We start from the raw sequence: 17167 nt of genomic DNA on the forward strand, positions 1-17167 counted from the left end.
AACCCCCAACAAACCCGTGCCTCCAGATCCACCCCGCACCTAGATTCCCCACTAAGCTGCCTGCACCTATACTGCCCCATACAGAACCCTCTCAATGCACATCTGGATCCCCTCACACTGAGCCCTTCCACACTTGGATCCTGCTGGGTTGAGCCTGCTGGCCCACACTTGGTGCACCTGGCACAGAGCAGCAGGGTCCTGGGGTGTTTCTGGGGCAGGCCCAGTTCTTGCACCGTGTCAGGGTTGGGTGCAGAATCACCGCTGAGTCCATATCCCGGGGGGAGCTACAGAGTGACCTCCCACCTCTGTGCAGCCAATTGACTGTGCTCCCCAACGCTACGCTGGATTCTCCACATTTGACAAATAAAATTTGCAGAATTTTTAATTTTTGGTGCAGAATTTTTAATTTTTTGCCCCCAGCATGCCCCCAGGAGTATGACTGTGGAAATTAGCAATGTACATTCCATGTATTTATCCCAGATTCTGTTTAAGGAGAGGGTCAGATCAGTCCCAGACATGGCTGTACACATGAACCCATTCCTCATTGGGCTGTTACCTGTTTCACTATTATAATACAGCTGCTTATGTTTCTAAAATCCCGTGTTGACCAAGAACAGGGAGCCAGAGAAAAGAAAAGAGGTGAATTAATCTTTTCCCACTAATACTAGAGTGATTTTTTCCCCATCCCTAAACAGTATATTCAATACTGTTCTACTGATTCACAGCAAGTGTTGCCTCCTGTGTGACGGCCCCTCCCCCAGTAAAATCCTTTTGGTGACTAATATTTATTTGTACCAGGCACGTGAAGCAGGTACAAAGTAAAACTCAATCAACAACTTTCTGTAGAAAAGGGGCTCTCACTGTCCTTCCATCTTTGATGACAGAGCAGTACAGGAAGGGTCCCTCCTGGCCCTCAGTTCCTAGTAACCCTGGTGGAGCGTGAGCTGCAGGGAGAGCCTGTGCTCCTTCAGCTAACAAGGTAACATTTCACCAGCTCTTTAATTAGTTTGTCATCTGCCCCCTTTCGCTGGCCAGCTCCCCTCAGATGGGTTTCTCTCTCAGCCTCATTCTCCTCTTCCTGTAAAGCAGCTGTACCTGCTTCAGCTGTGCCCGCAGGAAGGCCATCAGCACCACAATTCCTGCCCATACTCTGCAGTTTCCCAAACAAGTCCCTGCAGCTATCCTTCTCCACCTGGCTCAGGAGAGCCACATTTAGTCCAAAGCGGTTGGTCCCACAAAGGCTCTGTAATATCTGAAGGACAGCTTCTCTGTCTTCCCTACAGGCATGCTCGGCCAGCACCACAAGAAATTCACCCAGGAGACCAAAGCCAACATCAGCTTGAAAGATTCTGCCCAGGCCCTTGCCGCCGAGCTGAAACAGTAACTGGTATTTTTCCTGTCCACTTTTCAAGCATCTGCGCCAATATCTGTAAAAGTCTGCGGACGTTTCAGGGAGTCCATCCCATCCCTGGATGAAAAGATGATCAATAACAGTTACATAAAACAGGTGCAGAATCCCACCAGCTGGTGGGTGTTGGGAGCAGAATTCCCCTCTGGACAGGTCATTCCATAACTTGTAACTGAAAGGCTGTGCTATCGCTGAGTTTAATTCGTAAAGTCAAAATGGCTTTGCCATTCAAGTTTATGGTTTTATGGTAAATATATGAGTGAGAGTGGGTGAGGGTGTGTGTTGTGCTAGTAGATTTTTTTGATTTGTGCAGCAGGTGAATGAGAGGTATGGGCTGTGATGGGAGGCTGTGTGTGTTTGGGGTTATTGTGTGTGCTGGTTGTGGTGTGTCTGGAGTAGCTGTGCTGGGAATTTGTGTTGATTTGTATTTGTGGTGCAGGGAGATTTGTGTTGAACTGTGTCTGGGGGAGTGCTGGGAGATGCTGTGTGATGATTTGTGTGGGTAGCAAATGAGGGGCTGTATGCTGTGGCCCAGCCCGCCAGGGTGCTTACCCTGGCCAGCCACGTGCCAGAGGGTGCCGACCCCTGTTCTAAACAAAAAAAAAACTTTCAACCATGCTTGTGGTTGTTTCCATCATTTCACACAGCCTCAGAAGACATTCTCCGTGTTAGAGTGACACCCAGAGTGAATCCTGGAATATTATTATACAGATTATTCCCTAGAGGGAGCTTTGCACTTTCCCCTGATGCAGCTGGTCCTGGCCATTGTCAGAGACAAGACGTAGGACTAGATGGTCTGATCTATTGTGGTGATTCTGGAAATTTCTTCTACTGCTTGTCTACACATTGTGCTAAAGCAGGGGTTTTCAAACTGGGGGTCTGGACCCCTCAGGGGATCGTGAGGTCAATACATGGGAGGTCGCGAGCTGTCAACCTCCACCCTAAACCGCACTTGCCTCCAGCATTTATAATGGTGTTAAATATATTAAAAAGGGTGTTTAATTTACTGGGGGGAGGGGGTCTCACTCAGAGGCTTGTTATGTGGAAGAGGTCGCCAGTAAAAAAGTTTGAGACCCACTGTGCTAAAGCTATTGTGCTTTAAAATTCACCCCCACCCTTAATCCGAATTAATTTTTAAGTGTAGACAAGCCCTCAGCTCAATCCACTTTGGAAGCAGATTAAACTAAAGTGGAACAAGGCACTATTATTCTGAAATACTTGTCCACACATGGAATTATTCTGGAATAGCTACTGCATTTTAGATTCACCCCTACATTAATTTGAATTAACTAGTGTGTGTAGACAAACCCTTACTGATGGAGTTTTCCTCCTCACCTGGGCTAGTTCCATCTCTCTGTCCTGCTTGCCGTTAGCTTGGGTAGCATAGGAATTCCACAGAAGGTTTTTCTTTTTTCCCATTTTGTCCTTTTTCTCTAGAGGTTTCAGGTGTGATGCCAGCACAATATCCCTGCAGGAAATATAAAGGGAGTGGTAAACCCTGCAAGAGCAAATGCTCGCTTGAAATTAGCACCATTTCCAGTTTGATTCCTCTCTGTGAGACTGGCACAGTCACTGAGTTTGTGGTGCAAAGTTCTATCAAGTAAAAGACCTGGGAGATCCACCACCTCCTATGTACTCCAGGCAGGCGTGCATCTGCAGCATAGTCAGCTGGGCAGTTATTAGGTGAGCTCTCCATGCTGAGCAAACAGGAAATGGAATTTCAAAAATGTGCAGGGATTTAGAGGGGAGGGGTTTATACCTGTGTACCTGGCCACCAGGCAGTGGAGTTCAAAATGGCGACCAGAGCAGTCATGGTGGGGCATTGTGGTACATCTCTTGGAGACCATTAAAGTTGACATAAGTAATGCAGTGTCTACACTGACACTGCGTCTACCTAACTACGTTGACCTAAGTGCTGGGCCTCTTGAGGAGGTGGAGTTCTTAAGTCGGTGTAGTAAGCGATCTACATCAGTGGGAGCAACATTTTCGTGTAGCTGCCTTACATTGGCCTAACTCTGTAGCGCAGACCAGGCCTGACTCTCGCATGAAAACAGGGACTTCAACAGTGGTGCTGGAAACAGAGTACAGGGCAACGGCTGACTGCTAGAGGAAGCTTTGGACAGTAGCAAAGCAGAGACTGAGAACTGGATGTGATGTGAACTCGTGGAAGAGATTAAAAAGAGAAAAACTACAATGTAGCTGGATACAGATGGACGAATAAATGGAAAAGAAGGAGGAAGTACAAATGCTTCTTGGGTCTAACATGGCATATATTTAACAGCATGGGAATTGTGGGATAGCATTGGCAGGTTATCTGATCATGAGCACAGCAACATGTACTCTAGCTACAGCCTCACTCTAAAGTGGGTGGGCAGAGACATGCACTACAGTGGGCCCCAAGCTTGTACCTATGCCCCCAGACAAGCTAGCGCACCCATGTTCTGAGGGCATGCAGGCACGTCTGGGGGTTTATATATGGATGACTGGGGAGAAGGGGGTTGGGCATCAACATGCGTCAGGCCTGCTGGGAAGCAAAGGCTAGGAAGCAAAGACCTATCTTATTCAACTGAAGCTTCAGGAACAATTTAGAGAGATTGAATGTAATTATCCAAAGCATCATTTGATCAAGGCATGAGTTAGCATGTTACTGTGAAAGTGTCACAGGATCTTTAATCATCCTAGGTGGTGAGGATCTCAGTTTTATGTCTTCTGCAAAAGTTAGCACTTCTAACAGCACAGTGACCTCTGACGCCATGCCTGAGGAGTAGTCTCACAGTACCAACCAGAGTGCCATCTCTATCTCCTTCTGCACCCAAAGAATCCCCTTGAGGTCTCTCATATAAGTACTGACCCACCAAACCCCTATTTCATTTTCCAAAACCGACAGGATGCCAGTGGAAGATGCAACTGTGTCACTGCAGGACATTCATTTGATCACCCTTCCTCTGTGTGTTAACAAGGGGGCAGAGCTGACCTAGTAAAGAAGGGCTTAAAAGCCAGATGCAAAGTGACCGAAGGGAGCTAGCAAACAGGGGAGTTTGTAGGAGGAAGACAGAATAAATTCAGCATGGTTCGGAAAGGCCACATCGCCAATGCCGACATTGCTCCTGGCTCCTTCACCTGCTCCTGCATCCAGCCATGGATGTCTCTACCCAGGTTGTCAGCGTTCCCTCCCCACTTTGAACTTCAGGGTACAGACATGAGGACCTGCATGAAGACGCCCTAAGCTTATTTCTACCAGCTTAGGTTAAAAAACTCCCCTATTCCTTGGATTAAGTAACGCTGCCACCACCAAGTAATTTAAACAAACATTTAGGGAGGGCCACTTGGAGCCCTACATTCCCCAAATATCCCCCCAAGCCCCTACACCTCTTTTCCAAGGCAGGCTTGAGAATAATCCCCCAAGCCCCAACACCCCCTTTCCTGGGGAGGCTTGAGAATAATATTCTCACAAATTGGTACAGATGAACACAGACCCAAACCCTTGGATCTTAAAACGATGAAAAATCAATCAGGTTCTTAAAAGAAGACTCTTAATTAAAGAAAAGGTAAAAAATTACCTCTGTAAAATCGGGATGGTAAGTACTTTACAGAATAACAAAAGTCTCAAGAACATAGAGGATCTCCCCTCTACGCAAAACCTTAAAGTTACAAATCCAGGGATAAACCTCCCTCAAGACAAAACCTCCTTCTAGACAAGGAAAATCACAAGCCAAAATCAAAGCAAGCTAACGCATTCCCTTATTATTACTTACTAATTCTAATTGAGTTGGATTGCTTACCTCCTTGATCGTCGCCGGCAAGCACACAGAACAGACAGATCAAGAACAGACAAAACAAAGCCTTTTCCCCCTTCCCAAATTTGAAAATATCTTGTCCCCTTATTGGTCCTTTTGGTCAGGTGCCAGCAAGGTTACCTGAGCTTCTTAACCCTTTACAGGTAAAAGAATTTTGTGTCAAGAGGGATTTTATAGTACTGTATACAGAAAGGTGGTTACTCTTCCCTTTATATTTATGACACAGGTCCGGCAGAGAATGTGGCCTGCATTTCCCTGTCACAGAAAGCCAGAATGGGAGGGACCATCCAGTGTGAGAGGGGCCTACTGGTACTATCTCTCAGGAAGCAAGCAGCAATCCAGCTGGTCAGGACTGCAGGAGGGCCACCAGGGGAGGAAGAAATGGCTCTTTCACAAGGTGGAAGCTGGCTGCCAGTTACTTCTGGCAGCAAGCAGTGGTCCCCGCCCCCTGCCCAACCCACTATCTAGAGATAAAAAACTGGTATGCTACCTTGGCAACAAGTGAGGAGGAACTTCCCCTAAAGGTAGAGGAGGAGAAGACATGTATCCCTAAATCTGGGAGGATTGCGGCCACCACTCCGAGGAAGAAACTAAGGGTGGTGGTAGTCAGTAATTCCCTTCTAAGGATGGTGGAGGCATCCATCTGCTGGTCTGACATGGCATCCTGCGAGGTGTGCTGCCTGCCGGGGGCCCATATCTGAGACATTATGGAAGGACTGCCAAGGATCATCAGCCCTCTGACTACAACCCTATGCTGGTCATCCATGAAAGCACTAATGATAATGCAAGGTCTCACTCTGAGCAGATCAGAAGTGACTACAGGGTTCTGGAAGTGAGGGTGAAGGAGCTGGGGGCGCACGTGGTGTTCTCATCATTCCTTCTGGTCAAGGGTAGGGGCCCAGGCAGAGACAGACATCCTGAAAGTGAATCATGGCTGCATGGATGGTGTCGCCAGGAGGGCTTTGGTTTCCTAGACCAAGGGATGCTGCTCTGAGAAGGACTGCTGAGCAGAGATAGGGTCCATCTATCAAGAGGAAGTATATCTTTGGATACAGACTAGCTAACCTAGTGAGATGGGCTTTAAATTAGGTTTGATGGGGGCAGAAGACAAAAGCCCACATGTAAATGCAAAACAGAGATCTAGGTGAAGGGTTGGAATCTTAGGTGAACATAGTAGAAATCATAGAGAAATCTAGATGTCTGTATACTAATGTAAGATGTATGGGGAATAAACAGGAATAACTAAAAATACTAGTGAATAATCACATTTATGATATAACTGGCATCACAGAGATTTGGTGGGATAATTCACATGATTGCAATACTGGCACAGAAGGGAAAGACAGGCAGGGAAAAAAGAAGGTGTTGTTGCCTTGTATGTCAAAGATGTAGACACTTGCATTGAGGTTAAGATAGAAGTGGGAGGCAGACCTATTGACAGTCTCTGGATAATGCCTAAAGGGGTGAAAAAAGAAAAAAAAAGAAAAAAAAGGTGATCACATGGTAGGGTCTACTACAGACCACCTACCCAAAAAGAAAAGGTAGATGAGGATTTTTATTAAACTACAAACAAAATAATCCAAAACACAGGACTTGGTAGGGATGGGACACTTCAACTTCCCATACATCTGTTTGGAAAACAGCACAGCAGGGCAAAGATTATCCAACAAGTTTTTATTGCAGAAGTTGGAGAAAGCAACTAGGGGAGAGGGTGTTCTAGATTTGATTCTGACAAATAGGGAGAAACTGGGTGAGAGTTTGAAGATGGAAGGCAGTTTGGATGAAAGTGATCCTGAAATGATAGGAGTTCATGATTCTAATGAATGGTAGGAGGGAAATATCCCAAATATCCTGTTGGAAACAAGTTTAAAAGAATTCAGGAGAGCTGGCAGCTTTTAAGAGGCATTATTAAAGACAAAAGAGCAAACTATCCCAATGCATAGGAAAGATAGGATGTATGGCAAGAGACCACCCTGGCTTAACCTGGAAATCTCTGTCCTGAAAGTCAAAAAAGAATCACAGAAAAAGTGGAAACTATATCAAATTACGAAGGAGCATGTAGGGATAAACGTGTCGGGACAAAATTAGAAAGGCCAAGGCACAAAACAAGATTAAACTGGCTAGGGACACAGAGGGTATTAAGAAAACATTTTACAAATACATTAGAAACAAGAGGAATACCAATGACTGGGTAGGCCCATTACTCAATGAAGAGGGACAGACGACAACAGAAAAGGCAGCAACAGCCAAAGTTTTAAATGCCTTTTTTGCTTCAGTTTTTGCCAGAAAGGTTAGCAGTGACTGTGCAACTAACATAGTGAACATCAGTGTAAGTCAAGTAGGATCTGAGGCTAAAATAGGAAAAGAACAAGTTAAGAATGACTTAGGCTATGTCTACACTACGCAGCTTTTAGCAACACAGCTGTGCCGCGACAGCCATGGTGCAAAAAGCCGCGCAGTGTAGCCACTGTTTGTCAGCAGGAGAGAGCTCTCCTGCTGACAAAAAGTTTCCACCTCCAAGTAGCGACATTAGCGTTGTCAGCAGAAGAGCGCTCCTGACAACAAAGCGCTGTTCACATTGGCGCTTGTCATTGGCAAAACTTTTGTCTTTTGGGGGGTGTTTTTTTAATACCTCTGAACAACAAAAGTTTTGTCTTTCGTTTGCCAGGGTAGACAAAGTCTTAGATAAACCAGATGTCTTTATGTCAGCAGGGCCTGACAAAATGAATACTCAAGGAGCTAACTGAGGAGATATCTGGGCCATTAGCGATTATCTTTGAAAACTCATGGAAGACAGGAGAGATCCTCGAGGACTGGAAAAAGGCAAATACACTATCTAGCTATAAAAAGGAGAATACGGATAATCCAGGGAATTATACACAAGACTTTACTCCTGGGAGAATTCCGCACCACTGTGCATGCGCAGAATTCATGTCCCTCACAGAAAAATGATTTTCTGATAGGGAAGCAAAGGGAAGCTGCAAGAGCAGTCACACACCACTCCCTAGCTACACAGGTACATCGTTTCAGGCAGCCGGCAGAGAGGTAAATCACTGCAGGGCTGGGGACACTCCAGCCAGTGACTTCTACCCTGAGCTGGGATCAGCTGCTAGACCCAGCTGGGCTGGAGGAAGAAGAGGATGGGACTTTCTCTTCCCCTGCAAGCAATGGCTGGAGCTGTGTCAGGCTCACACCCAGAAATCTCTCTCAGCTGCAGGAAGCTCAACATCCTCCCCTGCTTCCTCCCCCAATAGTTCCTCAGCTGTGGGGGGAGCTGCTCCCCATCCACCCAACCCCTGTGCATCACTGAGCTGCCTGCACCCAGATTGTCCCACACAGAATCCTCTCACCCCACACCTGGATCCCTCCACACTGAGCCTCTCCACACTTGAATCCTGCCTGACTGAGTCTGCCTTCCCCACACCTGGTGCAGTGGGGCAGGATCCCAGGGTGTTTCTGGGGCAGGCCCAGACCTTGTGCTGTGTCAGGGTCGGATGCAGCCTCTCACCGCTGAGTCAGTGTCCCAGGAGTGGGGGGTGAGGAAGCTGCTGGGTGATATCCCACTTTCATGCAGCCAGCAGGCTGTGCTCCCCACTGCCATGCTGGAGCCTCTGCATTTCTTTATTGACAAATGTAACTTGCAGAATTTGCAGGATTTAAAAATATTTTGCATAGAATTTTTAACTTTTTGGCACACAATGTCCTCAGGAATTATAAATCAGCTTAACTTCATTATCTAGAAAGCTAATGGAGCAAAAATAATCAAACCATCCTAATATCCTTCTTTGACAGAGTAACAAGCCTTGTGGATGGGTGGAAGCAGTAGATGTGATATATCTCAACTTTAGTGAGACTTTTGATATACTGTCTCACATGACCTTCTCATAAATAAAGTATGGAAATATAGCCTTGACAAACCTACATAAGATGGATGCATAACTGGTTGGAAAAATATACTCGGAAAGTATTCACAGTCAAGCTGGAAGGGCATATTGAGTGGGGCCTCACAGGGATCTGTCCTGGGTCCGGTTCTGTTCAATATCTTCACAAATTATTTGGATAATGTGTTTGCATATGGTAGCAAGCTGGGAGGGGTTTCAAGTGCTTTGGAGGTTAGGTTTAGAATTTAAAATAATTTTGACAAACTGAAGAAATGGTCTGAAACATACAGGATGAAATTCAATAAGGACAAATGCAAAGTACTACACTTAGTAAGGACTAATCAGTTGTACAACTACAAAATGGGAAATGACTGCCTTGGAAGGAGCACTGCAGAAAAGAATCTGGGGATTATAGTGGATTGCAAACTAAATATTAGTCAATAATGTAATACCGTTGCAAAAAAAAAAGTGAACATAATTCTGGGATATATTAGCAGGAACATTGCAACAAGACACAAAGTAATTCTTCCATTCTAGTCAGCACTGATAAGGCCTCAACTGGGGTATTGTGTCCAGTTCTGGGCACTGCACTTTAGGAAAGATGTTGAGAAATTGGAGAAAGTCCAGAGGAGAGGAACAAAACTGGTTAAAAGTCTAGAAAACATGGCTTACACAGAAAAATAGAAAAAATTGGGTGTATTTAGTCTGGAGAAGAGAAGACTGCTGGGGGACATGATAACAGTCTTCAAATATGTAAAAGTGTGTTTTAAAGAGGAGGGTTTAAAGAGGAGATTGGTTTAAAGAGGATAAATTGTTCTCAAGCACTGTGGACAGGACAAAAAGTAATGGTCTTAAATTGCAGGAAGGGAGAAGAGTAGATATTAGGAAAAACTGCCTGTGTGTACGGGTAGTTAGGCACTGGAACAAATTCCGCAGGGAGGTTATGGAATCTCTGTCACTGGAGGTTTTTAAGAACAGGTTAGACCAGGGGTAGGCAACCTATGGCACGGGTGCCAAAGGCGGCACGCACGCTGATTTTCAGTGGCAGTCACACTGCCCAGGTCCTGGCCACCACTCTGGGGGGCTCTGCATTTTAATTTAATTTTAAATGAAGCTTCTTAAACATTTAAAAAAAACTTTATTTACTTTACATACGACAGTAGTTTAGTTATAGATTACAGACTTATAGAAAGAGACCTTCTAAAAACGTTTAAATGTGTTACCAGCACACGAAACCTTAAATTAGAGTGAATAAATGAAGACTCGGCACAGCACTTCTGAAAGGTTGCCGACCCCTGGGTTAGACAAACACCTGTCAGAGATCATCTAGATAATATTAACTCCTGCCTCAGCACAGGGGACTACTGTACTAGATGACCTATCAAGGTACCGTCCAGTCCTACGTTTCTCTGAATCACTAATATGAAACTTTCATCCTGATGAAAGAAACATTCGATTGTTATATTCCCAATTCTGTGACTCGCCACAGAAAACAAAATCCTGCAAACCTGAATTCTTCGTAGGATGCCACCTTCTGATGAACGGCTCGGAACTTGGCATCATTTTCTCTTTGATACTTTTCATCAGCAGCAACTGCAGCCTGCAGTTCTCTCTCTAAAGCACAAAAATCTATTGCTCCAGTTTCCTCCATTTCAAAAACCTAAGAGCAACACATATAACCATGAGAGTGACTTTAGGTGCATGAGCATCATACAAGAAAATACTCCTCACTCTCCCACCCATCCATTTCATCACTAGAGTTCTTGCTAGACTCACTATAAGTAACTAATAATACAGGGTGTCATGAGTTAATGATCCCACCTTAGCCAGGCAAACTCCTGTCTTAAATAATCACTTCAAACTATGCCATACGTGCTGGAACTAAGGGTGTGTGTGGGAGGTGCTGCAGCACCCCCTGACTTGAAGTGGTTTCCATTATATACAGGGTTTACAGTTTGGATCAATGGGTCTCAGCACCCTCACTATACAAATTGTTCCAGCACCCCTGAAGTATGCCCACATTTTCCAGTTCAATTTCATTACACATATGTTTTTATTCTGGACCCCCAGTTAGCCACTGAAAACAGGTGTCACTGTATATCATTTTATCATCAGACCCCCTAAACATTAACTTAAGGCTGCCAAGATATAAACTTTGCTAAAATTACAGACTATATGTTACAGTTAATGAATCCTAAGGGTCAAAAAAAAGAGTCAAGTGTCATGTTGCCAGAGAGTACAAACAATTTACAGTTCACACATACTCCTAACAATATTCAGGGTCAGATACAGACACTGAAAATAAAAACACTATGTGCCAGTCAGGCATGCTTCCTCGTGCTGAGTAGCATGTTACCCTGCAAATCATCCCATTTATTTCAATGGCAATACTCATGGAGTAAGGTACTTTTCAAAGTGCATAAGGATGTGGCAAAGGATGTGGCACCCTGTGTTTTATTTTTAAAGTGCTGAAGAAAAGCTCCGGGTAGCTAAAAGCTTGTCTCTTTCACCAACAGAAGCTAGAGGGACACAGAGCTCTTCCTCAGGGGGCGGGTGGGGGGAGGTACTCAGTGTCACAGCTCACAGATCAAACAGATTACTTAAACTAAACAGTTAGCACATATTCTAAGGGGCATGTTAACATCCCAGTGCCTTAGGACACCACCTTTGTGTAGGCTTCCCACACAATAACTATAGCTGGGGTAGTCCCAGCAGGGGGGTGGGGGCTCTAGACCAGGGGTGGGCAAACTACAGCCCACAGGTTGGATCCAGCCCACCAGCCCTTTTAAGATGGCCCTCGAGCTCCTGCTGGGGAACAGGATCTGGGGCTTTCCCCACTCCGGTGTTCCAGCCAGGGAGCAGGGTCGGGGGCCACTCCATGCAGCTCCTGGAAGCCACAGCATGACCCCCTCTAGCTCCTATACGCTCTAGTGGCCCCCTCCGGCGCTCCAATGGGAGCCGCAGGGGCAGTGCCTGTGGACAAGGCAGCACACAGAGCCACCTGGCTGTGCTGCCACTTAGGAGTCCAAGAAGGGACATGGCGCTGCTTCCGGGAGCCACCTGAGGTAAGCGCCGGCCAGGGCCTGCACCCCATGAGCCTCTCCCCGTGCCCCAACCCCAGCTCTGATCCCTCTCCTGCTCTCTGAACCTCAGTCCCACCCCAGAGCCCCCTCCTTCACCCCAAACCCCTCATCTTCAGCCCCACCCCAGAGCCCCCACCCCCTGCCTTAGCCCAGAGCTCCCTCCTGCAGCCTGAACTCCTCATTTCTGGCCCCACCCCAGAGCCCGCACCCCCTGCCTCAGCACAGAGCCCCCTCCTGCACCCCAAACTCCTCAGCCCCACCCAAGCCCCCACCCCCTGCCTCAGCCCAGAGCCCTCTCCTGGAGCCTTAACTCCTCATCTCCAGCCCCACCTGAGCCCCCTCGCCTCAGCCCAGAGCCCCCTCCTGCACCCCAAACTCCTCATCCCCAGCCCCCCCCTCAGCCCAGAGCTCCCTCCTGCAGCCTGAACTCCTCATTTCTGGCCCCACCCCAGAGCCCCCACCCCCTGCCTCAGCCCAGAGCCCTCTCCTGCACCCCAAACTCCTCATCCCCAGCCCCCCCTCAGCCCAGAGCCCACACCCCCTGTCTCAGCCCAGAGCCCCCTCCTGCACCCCAAACTCCTCAGCCCCACCTGAGCACCCTCCTGCACCCCAAGTCCCCACCCCCTGCCTCAGCCCAGAGCCCTCTCCTGCACCCCAAACTCCTCATCCCCAGCCCCCCCCCTCAGCCCAGAGCCCACACCCCCTGCCTCAGCCCAGAGCTCCCTCCTGCAGCCTGAACTCCTCATTTCTGGCCCCACCCCAGAGCCCGCACCCCCTGCCTCAGCACAGAGCCCTCTCCTGCACCCCAAACTCCTCAGCCCCACCTGAGCACCCTCCTGCACCCCAAGTCCCCACCCCCTGCCTCAGCACAGAGTCCCCTCCTGCACCCCAAACTCCTCAGCCCCAGCCCCCCCTGCCTCAGCCCAGAGCTCCCTCCTGCAGCCTGAACTCCTCATTTCTGGCCCCACCCCAGAGCCCGCATCCCCTGCCTCAGCCCAGAGCCCCCTCCTGCACCCCAAACTCCTCATCCCCAGCCCCCCACCTCAGCCCAGAGCCCACACCCCCTGTCTCAGCCCGGAGCTCCCTCCTGCACCCCAAACTCCTCAGCCCCAGCCCCCCACCTCAGCCCAGAGCCCACACCCCCTGCCTCAGCCCAGAGCTCCCTCCTGCACCCCAAACTCCTCATCCCCAGCCCCCCCCTCACCCCCTCCCCAATTCCCCGGGCATTCAGGGCCCGCCAGACAGTTTCCATTTCCAGATGTTGCCCCGGGGCCGCAGCGTTCGCCCACCTGCGCTAGCCACTAACCCCGGCACTGCGATCCCCACGGTGCCGCCAGCCACGAGCGCCCCGTGGGCGGCTGCGATGGGACCACGGCGGCGGCTGCTCCGCTAGCGGGCACGCGGCCCGGCGGACGGAGCAGGGGCCCTGGCCGCAGCGGGGCTCGTCCCGGCTTCGCCACGGGCCTGCGGGTGCCCCGGGCTAGTCCTGCACTGGGGGCGCCGAGCCGGGCGGGGGGGGGAGTCAGGGCCCGGGCCGGGCCAGGCCGCCTCGGAGCTGAGCCCAGCGAGCCCCCGGGGACCCTGCTGCGCCCCCGGACCCCAACCGCCAGCCACGCGCCCGGCCTCACCTGCGGTCTCCATAACAACGGCCGCGCCGCGGAGCCGAGGCCCCCGGCTGGGGCTGACTGTGCCAAACGCCTGATCAGAACCGGCTACACAGCCGAGACGGCCCGGCCCCAGGGGCCGCGGACCCAGCCGGGCTCACATCTCCGAACTCCCCGCCCCGGCCGCGGCGCTGGCCGCAATGGGGTTTGAAGCGGCCCATTAGGCAGTCGAACGCCACCCCCGGGTCCTTCCGCGCTGCTGTCGCAGGTAGCGGCTGCCGGGAGGGGAGGCGCGGAGCGCGAGCGTTGGGTGAGGCGCGCGGGCCTGGCCTGAGCTGGGGCCATGGGGCGTCTTGGGCGGGGGGCTGCTTGCCGCTGACGGGACGTTGGTGTGGGGGGGACGCTGGGGGCTGTGGACGAGGTGATGTGAAGGGGGGATGCGGGGCACTGGCTGGGGGGTTGTGGGGGACACTCGGGACTGGGGGGTGCAGGGCACTGGCTGGGGGGATGTGGGGGACACTCGGGACTGGGGGGTGCGGGGCACTGGCTGGAGGGATGTGGGGGACTCGGGACTGGGGGATCCAGGGCACTGGCTGGGGGGTTGTGGGGGACACTCGGGACTGGGGGGTGCAGGGCACTGGCTGGGGGGTTGTGGGGGACACTCGGGACTGGGGGGTCCCGGGCACTGGCTGGGGGGGCACTCGGGACTGGGGGGTGCAGGGCACTGGCTGGGGGGTTGTGGGGGACACTCGGGACTGGGGGGTGCGGGGCACTGGCTGGAGGGATGTGGGGGACTCGGGACTGGGGGGTGCGGGGCACTGGCTGGAGGGATGTGGGGGACTCGGGACTGGGGGATCCAGGGCACTGGCTGGGGGGGCACTCGGGACTGGGGGGTGCAGGGCACTGGCTGGGGGGTTGTGGGGGACACTCGGGACTGGGGGGTCCCGGGCACTGGCTGGGGGGGCACTCGGGACTGGGGGGTGCAGGGCACTGGCTGGGGGGACACTCGGGACTGGGGGGTGCAGGGCACTGGCTGGGGGGGCACTCGGGACTGGGGGGTGCAGGGCACTGGCTGGGGGGGCACTCGGGACTGGGGGGTGCAGGGCACTGGCTGGGGGGACACTCGGGACTGGGGGGTGCAGGGCACTGGCTGGGGGGTTGTGGGGGACACTCGGGACTGGGGGGTGCGGGGCACTGGCTGGGGGGTTGTGGGGGACTCGGGACTGGGGGGTGCGGGGCACTGGCTGGGGGGTTGTGGGGGACTCGGGACTGGGGGATCCGGGGCACTGGCTGGGGGGGCACTCGGGACTGGGGGATCCGGGGCACTGGCTGGGGGGGCACTCGGGACTGGGGGATCCAGGGCACTGGCTGGGGGGGCACTCGGGACTGGGGGATCCAGGGCACTGGCTGGGGGGGCACTCGGGACTGGGGGATCCAGGGCACTGGCTGGGGGGGCACTCGGGACTGGGGGATCCAGGGCACTGGCTGGGGGGGCACTCGGGACTGGGGGGTGCAGGGCACTGGCTGGGGGGACACTCGGGACTGGGGGGTGCAGGGCACTGGCTGGGGGGACACTCGGGACTGGGGGGTGCAGGGCACTGGCTGGGGGGACACTCGGGACTGGGGGATCCAGGGCACTGGCTGGGGGGTTGTGGGGGACTCGGGACTGGGGGATCCAGGGCACTGGCTGGGGGGGCACTCGGGACTGGGGGGTGCAGGGCACTGGCTGGGGGGACACTCGGGGCTGGGGGGTGCAGGGCACTGGCTGGGGGGTTGTGGGGGACACTCAGGACTGGGGGGTGCGGGGCACTGGCTGGGGGGTTGTGGGGGACACTCGGGACTGGGGGGTGCGGGGCACTGGCTGGGGGGTTGTGGGGGACACTCGGGACTGGGGGGTCCCGGGCACTGGCCTGGGGGGTGTGGGGGACACTCGGGACTGGGGGGTGCGGGGCACTGGCTGGGGGGTGTGGGGGACACTCGGGACTGGGGGGTGCAGGGCACTGGCTGGGGGATGTGGGGGACACTCGGGACTGGGGGGTGCAGGGGACTGGCTGGAGGGATGTGGGGGGATGTGGGGGACTCTCAGGACTGGGAGGTGCAGGGCACTGGCTGGGGGGATGTGGGGGATACTTTGGACTGGGGGGATGTGGGAGGATGCAGGGGCCTCTGGACGAGGTGATGTGAGGGACTGGCAGAAGGGGCTCTACCAGCCCCCAGCACATCCCCCTTCTAATGTGGGTGGCTCTGTTGACTGGGGCTCAGAAGGATTTTGGGGCGCTGGGGTCTGATGGAAGGGGTAATGTGGGGGACTTGGCAGAGAGGGGTTATCTGGGGGCACACTAGGTGCTGTGTTGGGGGCTTTGGGGAGGATGATGTGTGCCAGTGATGCTAAGTGCTGGCAGAGGGGACTCTAGGGAGGATGATGTGGAGGGTGTGTGTGCTGGGATTGGCAGGGGTGCAGTGTAGGATGGGCTCTGGTTGCTGGTTAACCAGGGGCTCTAGGGGGAGTGATGTGGGATGGGTGCTGGTGAAGGGGGGCCTGGAAAGGGCCGTGGGGGGGAGCACTGGGTGCTGGCAGAGGGAGTCAGTTATCAAATGTGTTCAATGAATAAACTTAAATGACAGGGTGGAGGGATGGGGGTGAGATGCAGCTTCATCCATGGTGCAGGAAAACAATTTCCCGATTATTCTAGTTACACATGGCTTTGTCTCTCTTGGTACTTAGCATCATGGACACAGACCTGTATGATGAGTTTGGGAATTACATCGGGCCAGAGCTGGACTCTGATGATGATGATGATGAACTGGGCAGAGAGGCCAAGGATCTTGATGAGGTGCAGTGAGACTTGTGCAAAAAAATCTTAATTTGTATTTTCACCAAAATAATGTAATACTGAAATGAAGGTTATTCATGTCTTAAGCTTTCCTCCTCCTACTCTATCCTGTTTCTCCTGAATTTTAATCCTGACTATAGTTATCAACAGACCTCTGGTGCAATCTGAAGAGTAACTATTCCTTCTGTGTCACTGTCTTCTGTCCCCAGAAAATTTTCTCTCTCTCTCTCTCTCTCTCTCTCTCTCTCTCTCAAAAAAAAAAAAAACAGAACAAAAACACCCCATACCATGGCACACTTACTCAATGTTTTCAAGGAAAACTTTGATACTATTAAGTATTCTGATTTAGTAGATTTCTAAAAACATAATAAAAATTTAAAATCTAATAAGAAGCTTCCCTCTTGATAGCTAGAAAGAGACAAGGAAATTCAGCTTCCACTTGAATGTGTGAAAAAAATAAGAAACTTTATCTGTTTTAAGTGAGGTTCCCAGCTGTTGTACGCTTTGAGATAGGAGCTCCATATCCTGTGTTTTAAGCAAGATCCTTACACTGAGTCCCT

General features: G+C 51.6%; 3 protein-coding genes across 5 annotated transcripts in view; 1 reads left to right on the forward strand and 2 right to left on the reverse strand.

Annotated features, from left to right (window-relative positions):
- Window positions 1–17167, reverse strand: part of ADAM11 (ADAM metallopeptidase domain 11) — a 672244-nt gene that overhangs the window by 471971 nt on the left and 183106 nt on the right. The window lies entirely within an intron of this gene.
- Window positions 69–13730, reverse strand: CCDC103 (coiled-coil domain containing 103). 2 transcript variants are annotated; one of them, XM_050934985.1, is made up of 4 exons: window positions 13476–13730; window positions 10595–10746; window positions 2744–2876; window positions 69–1468 (listed from the first exon to the last, which is right to left on the reverse strand). In XM_050934985.1, the coding sequence occupies exons 2-4, from the start codon at window positions 10735–10737 to the stop codon at window positions 968–970; spliced, it is 777 nt and encodes a 258-aa protein (XP_050790942.1). In that variant the 5' UTR covers window positions 10738–10746; window positions 13476–13730; the 3' UTR covers window positions 69–967. The 2 variants fall into 2 exon arrangements, with proteins under 2 accessions (XP_050790942.1, XP_050790941.1); XM_050934984.1 differs by having other exon boundaries at window positions 13459–13730.
- EFTUD2 (elongation factor Tu GTP binding domain containing 2) overlaps window positions 14033–17167 on the forward strand; it is a 36770-nt gene continuing 33635 nt past the window's right edge. The window contains exons 1-2 of the mRNA XM_050934908.1: window positions 14033–14083; window positions 16499–16607. Coding sequence (XP_050790865.1) covers window positions 16503–16607 — 105 coding nt within the window. The 5' untranslated portion in view covers window positions 14033–14083; window positions 16499–16502. The remainder of the gene's footprint in view (window positions 14084–16498; window positions 16608–17167) is intronic.

The sequence above is a fragment of the Gopherus flavomarginatus genome, chromosome 25 (genome assembly GCF_025201925.1).
Source record: "Gopherus flavomarginatus isolate rGopFla2 chromosome 25, rGopFla2.mat.asm, whole genome shotgun sequence".
NCBI lineage: Eukaryota > Metazoa > Chordata > Testudines > Testudinidae > Gopherus > Gopherus flavomarginatus.

What these genes read in the sequence shown, in the direction of transcription:
- CCDC103 (XM_050934985.1), bottom strand. Translation starts at nt 10,737, where the DNA reads ATGGAGGAAACTGGAGCAATAGATTTTTGTGCTTTAGAGAGAGAACTG. An exon ending in GCATCCTACGAAGAATTCAG is followed by an intron (nt 2,877 to 10,594) that starts GTTTGCAGGATT and finishes TATTTCCTGCAG; the next exon opens with GGATATTGTGCTGGCATCAC. An exon ending in GAGAGATGGAACTAGCCCAG is followed by an intron (nt 1,469 to 2,743) that starts GTGAGGAGGAAA and finishes CTTTTCATCCAG; the next exon opens with GGATGGGATGGACTCCCTGA.